The sequence below is a fragment of the Aricia agestis genome, chromosome Z, assembly GCF_905147365.1.
Source record: "Aricia agestis chromosome Z, ilAriAges1.1, whole genome shotgun sequence".
Classification (NCBI taxonomy): domain Eukaryota; kingdom Metazoa; phylum Arthropoda; class Insecta; order Lepidoptera; family Lycaenidae; genus Aricia; species Aricia agestis.
The window spans coordinates 34195286-34201285 of NC_056428.1; the positions used below are offsets into that span (position 1 = coordinate 34195286).

At 35.3% G+C, this 6000-nt stretch overlaps 1 protein-coding gene across 1 annotated transcript in view; it reads left to right on the plus strand.

Annotated features, from left to right (window-relative positions):
- LOC121738864 (RING finger and SPRY domain-containing protein 1-like) overlaps nucleotides 1-2160 on the plus strand; it is a 95436-nt gene extending 93276 nt beyond the window's left edge. Inside the window, exons 9-10 of the mRNA XM_042131123.1 lie at nucleotides 85-200; nucleotides 1283-2160. Coding sequence (XP_041987057.1) covers nucleotides 85-200; nucleotides 1283-1370 — 204 coding nt within the window. The 3' untranslated portion in view covers nucleotides 1371-2160. The remainder of the gene's footprint in view (nucleotides 1-84; nucleotides 201-1282) is intronic.
- The last annotated feature ends 3840 nt before the right edge of the window (nucleotides 2161-6000 follow it).

A 6000-nucleotide genomic window follows, 5' to 3' on the forward strand; every position in this document is an offset into this window, starting at 1 on the left:
TTCTAGCTCTGGCTTTTGAATTTATAATAATATGTTTTAGTCCTCTCACAAACATCTGCTTCTGTGACAGTAATGTTTTTTTAGATTCTGCCGCGGCGCATATACCTGCAGCAGCGTCGATGTTCCAGCATTAAGGAGGACGCGTGCACGCTGTGTTGCGACGAGCCCGCTGAGTGCGTGCTGGAGCCGTGTGGGCACGGGTGAGTAAAGTTATATACAACCTTTAAGAAGACGATTAACTCAAAATTAACCAATTTATAATTCACTAGATGACGCCCGCAACTCCGCTGAGCCAAAATTAGTTAATCACGCGATACCGTACATTTTTCCGGGATAAAAAGTACCCTATGTCCTTTCCCGGGACTCAAAGTATCTCCATGCCAAATTTCAGCAAAATCGGTTCAGTGGTTTGAGCGTGAAGAGGTAACAAACAGACAGACACACTTTTCATTTATAATAATATTAATATAATTTTATAATTTATTATTATACTGGTGTCCGACGGTCTGACCTAGCGAAAACACGATATCTTAAAATTTTGTCTTCGATTCAAAAAATCATAAAGATGCATCTAATTTTTACGAATTTTTCATATATTGCCAAAACCCTGCATTAAACTGAGTTAATAACTTCACACATTGTATAAAATTCGATTCGATTTATCGAGTTATTAAGAAAAAGTAACTTGGCGATGAATCCGCGTCGACCTTTTGAGGAATGTGTTTTTTGAGATTCAATAGCATTTCCGCGCTGAGCGATGTCATGGCAAGCTCACGTCAATGAAGTGATTCTATTGGTTCCACAAAAACACATTCCTCGCAAGTCGCAACACTTCCGTAATACCTGCTACTGATAATGTTCTACTTAATTCTATTTCTAGAAAACCCGACCAAACGAAAGACCACATAGAATATAATATTATCTATTACTAGACTATATTATTCTATGTTGTTCAAGTAGTGTTCTTTCGACGGCGTCCTTCCAAAATAATTATGTTCAGTGTAATATACTGTATGGTCTAAAATTACAGCCCCAGTGGATTGGTTGGTTGGCCAATAGTTAATTTGCTAGAAAAAATATTGCATTAAAATTTTAAGAACTGTCACCCGAACTCTTGTTACAGCGTTTTATTTATTTTACATTACGATATTTTATAGACAACATAATTATTAATTATTTAAATTTATTTTAGTCCATAAATCATAATTACTTCAATTTTATTTGTACTTAAAAGTTATTTTAAAATATTTTTTACTCACAACTTGTATTGTTATATTTACAGTGGATTCTGTTCTATTTGCACGTCGCAGTTGAAAGACTGCCCGCTGTGCAGGGCTGACATCAAGAACGTGCGTCGTGGGTCCTCGTGACCCGAAAGTGATGATTACGATGATGACGTTGAAGACAATGATGACTTCTACGATGACGACGACGACGACGTAGACGATGATTACGAATTTGATTCTGAGCCTAATAATGATGTTGAGTCTGATGATGACAATAAACATAATATCGAACTCATTGACAAAGAACCGGATAATTATAACGATGGGAATGTGCAGGATAATGATGACGAACGTAATGACACTGACCAAGATGATAGTTTTTACGATGCTGATGAGCAAGATTATTATTTCATCCTCGATGGCAATGAGCACGATAATGATAATGAACATGATGACAATGATCACGATAATGATAATGAACATGATGACAATGAGCACGATAATGATAACGAACATGATGATAATGAGCACGATAATAATAACGAACATAATGACAATGAATATGATGAAAATGTTGCTAATGACCTTGATGATGATAAATCCCTTGATGAACTTAATGTGGAGGATGTTGAAGTAATCGAGTGACTAGTAGACCAAGTGTACTCTATGTTGTAAGTGCTTCCATATTGAGATCACATCACAAGATAGAGTACCAAGGCTACAGCCATTTTGAAATTTAATATTTAACTTAAAGTATTTTAAAAAAGTAGTAGATAATCTTCTTGAAATGGTATCCATTAAAAGTGTAGTTGTTTTAACTTGTAATTATATAATGTTCAACATGGGATTTTCCTATCTATACTAGATGTTATAGAGAAAATAGTACTAATACCCATCGAATGATATATTTTTCTGGTTACAAAAATGTGCTATGAAATTGACTAAACGCTATTGCATTTATTATATTTAATGTTTAGTCTTAAATGTGCTACTGTGCTGATGTCACAATTTATTCGCTAACAGTTTAATATTTATGTATGATTTATATCAAATTATATCAAAGAAATGTATAATATAATTAGTTGGTCTCAAATACCGGTAATAACACTCATTAGTTTCTGCAGGTGTTGTCTTAACACCCTATACTAATAAAAATATTTACACGGTGATTATCTTCTATAATAGAAGGTCTGTTTATCTTTGTGTTGCATGTTTGAAGGATTACACGGTCAGTCTGGCATCAGTTCAGTCTATCAGTATCAGACTGACGCCAGAATGACAGCCGGAAAGTACATAATAAAAATCGGCCAAGTGCGAGTCGGACTCGCGCCCGAATGGTTCCATACCGTTATAGAGCAAAAACAAAACAAATTGGGTTTTTGTATGGGAGATCCCTTCAAATTTTTATTTAAATTTAATTTTATTATAAATTTATTCGGTGTGACAACACTACTCCGCGCTCCAAAACGAAACTAATGGACGTGGGCAGAAAAGCGGCTAGTTTAAAGTGGAGCTGGGCAGGGCACGTCGCCGGCATGCACCCGGACAGATGGGCACGTCAAGTTACGGAGTGGCTACCGAACGCTCAGCGAAACAGGGGCAGACCTAAGAAAAGGTGGCGCGATGAACTAGACGCTGCTGATAAAGAGTGGCAACATTTAGCAAAAGATAAAGACATGTGGAAGGAAAGAGGGGAGGCCTTTGCCCAGCAGTGGGACACCATCGGCTATTAATAATAATAATAATAAATTTATTAGAGTACACATAATATAATTATTGGGGATTTTGGTCTGTTGCCTTTATTGATATAGAGCAAAAAAGACCAAAAATCACGTTTGTTGTATGGGAGCCCGGAGTCCCCCTGAAATATTAATTTTATTCTGTTTTTAGTATTTGTTGTCACAACGGCAACAGAAATACAAAATCTGTGAAAATTTTAGAAGTCTAGCTATAGCGGATCTTGAGATACAGCCTGGAGACAGACGGACAGACAGACATCGAAGTCTTGGTAGTAGGGTCCCGTAAACCCTTTACGGGACCATCATTCTTTCGTCAGTCTGGATCAGAATGATGGACTGCACTGATGCCAGGATGACCGTGTAACCCTAGTCTAAGGGCCTTTCCACATGACGTAATTTTTTGCGATTGTAAATATTTTTATTAGTAAGCATTATTTTTAATAGCTTCTTGATTAAAATTTTGTCAGTGTTTCTCAGAGACATACGGAATATGTAGGGCTGCTATCGCATTTATTTTCTGACCTGTTTAATCTAAATATATGTGTCAATAAGAACACAGTGCCCGGCTAACGGCCATTCTCAATATTTGATCTATCTCTGGTTTTGCCCTACTAGAGATAGGAATAACTCACATTAGACATTAGAGACATATATTTTATGTCAATTGTGATCTATTCCTATCTCTAGTAAGGCAAAACCAGAGATAGATCAAATATTGGGAACGGCCGTTAAAGAACAGCTTTATTATTTTCACTGTCAACTTTAGATTTCAATTTTCAACATTGTTTAAAAATGAAGACAGATTAAACTATACAACATGACTGGACGTGAGACATGTTCAATTCGAGGAGGTTATATTCGGTTATTATTTTTTCGGTTTTAATATTCGGTTATTATTATTAGATGAAAAAAAATAAATAAAAAAAATAATGATTACTGAGTAAATGTAACTTAAAGTTAGATAATTATTTACCCAACGCATGGACACCGCGCGCGGGAAGGGTAGCGGCGCGGTGTTTCATGGCGCACGCCGTGCGCCGCTGCGCATAGCATAGCATGTTTACTAATTGCCTAGCCGCGTAATTCACTTAGGATCTATGATTAATTTATTTAAAAGGAAATTTGGTAAAAAATTAAGTACTTACCTAATTTTATTACATAATTATTAATGAGAATCGAGTACCGACTACTCTCCTTATGACGCTCCCCCTACCGAGATGCCGTTTTAGAGGCTTATTAACTCATAATTTAAAAGCTACAAAATTATAATAAAAATACAGCAATAATCTTCAATATATGAACGTTCCTTTCATACTTATTAAATTCCTATTTTTCTTTTTTATACTCATGATATCAGCTTCCAAAATAATACCAATTTATTTAAATTCAAGCATACATTCAGTATAGTATTTATATTGTAAACACACGCCAATAGATCGACAATTTCATTAAGTATATACTGGACGTTTCTTAGGTCAATTTTGAACTAAGATAAGTAAAAAAATAGGATATTGGCGCGATCTCGGCAACGCGGAAAATGTATGGTCAAGATCGTTTGCTCAGGGGATGGTATGGGAAGTATTGCACATATCTCACCAGTTATGCAGTATATGTATGATAAAAATTAGAAAGAGATTTTTTATGCACGTAGTGCGCTACGCACTACTTACATCATAAACACGCGTATTTTTTTCAATTTCATTCCATGTGTGAGTGTATAATTGTGTTGACAGTGAGGCGTAGTTTGGATATTTCAATATATAGTTTTATAGTTATAATTATATAGTTATATAGTTTTAATATTAGATATTTGTATTTCCTTTTTTATTGGGAATATAATATAAGCTTATGTATTTACTATTTATAAGTAATTTATATGGGAAGGTCATTAATTATTTTTTTGCCGGGCGCTGTACCTACTCAGAATTCTAGAGGGGAACAATTTTTCTCTTAACATAATATTACCTTACTTTTACGATCATATTATACTATACCTATAAGTAAAGTTGTTATCTTCACATGCTCTTAAAGAGTTATATATAACGTAATTACTTAACTTATATTAATTATAAGTACTTGTCTATATTTAAATTTTAATTTAGAAAATAACTTAATTTAATGTAATTAAATTTGAGTATACCATCGTAGAAATTGATTCATAGGCAGTTGACCGACCTACGTCATTTGGTCGAATAATGTCAATTCAATGTTGGTCTAGGTATGTTTGCTGGATTTGACATAACGCAACCAAATTACGTACGCCTGCCATCTGCCTATGAATCAACTTCTCTGATAGTACCATCAGAGTAAACAGAACTAACTAGTAGGGCGACTCAGAAGAGATCTCGTTTATACGTGTATGACGTAGTATGTCATATCGGCCGGCGCGTGCCGTACTTAGGGTTGATTCAGACCGCAACGCGACGCGTAGATGCATTTCTAAAATATGAATTTGACAGATTCGCAAGACGTCTCACGCAATTGAAATCTGTCAAATACATACAGATTTATGCCGCGCCGCGCCTCGCCTCGCCTCGTCGCGTTGCGGTCTGAATCAACCCTAATGCGTTACTGAGCATTGCGAAATATGTTGAAAGTGACATAAGCGCCCAACTCGCGTATATTCGCCAGTTTGTTTGACATCAAGGTACTCCTTAGTTTTGTCTACTCTGGTACCATCGAAGAAATTGATTCATAGGAAGTTGACGGATCTTCGTCATTTGGTCGGATTATGTCAATTCTATACTTGATCTGTCAGCTGGGTCCGCCGTCTGCCTATGAATCAAATTCTCTGATAGTACGTAACGAGTAAAATAATATTATGTAATGTCAAAAGTTTTAAAAATTTGTGTTAGAAAAGCTAATACTTAAGTAAATTATATGTTTATAAAAGACTATGTTTATAGTGAGAATCGAGTACGCACAATATTTTACTGTAGATTAGGTGTTGAATTTAAAATCAAAAATTGTGATAGCGTTTAATGTAATACTCTTTTATGTAATAATATTAGGCTGGATTTATATGCGGCGGCGCA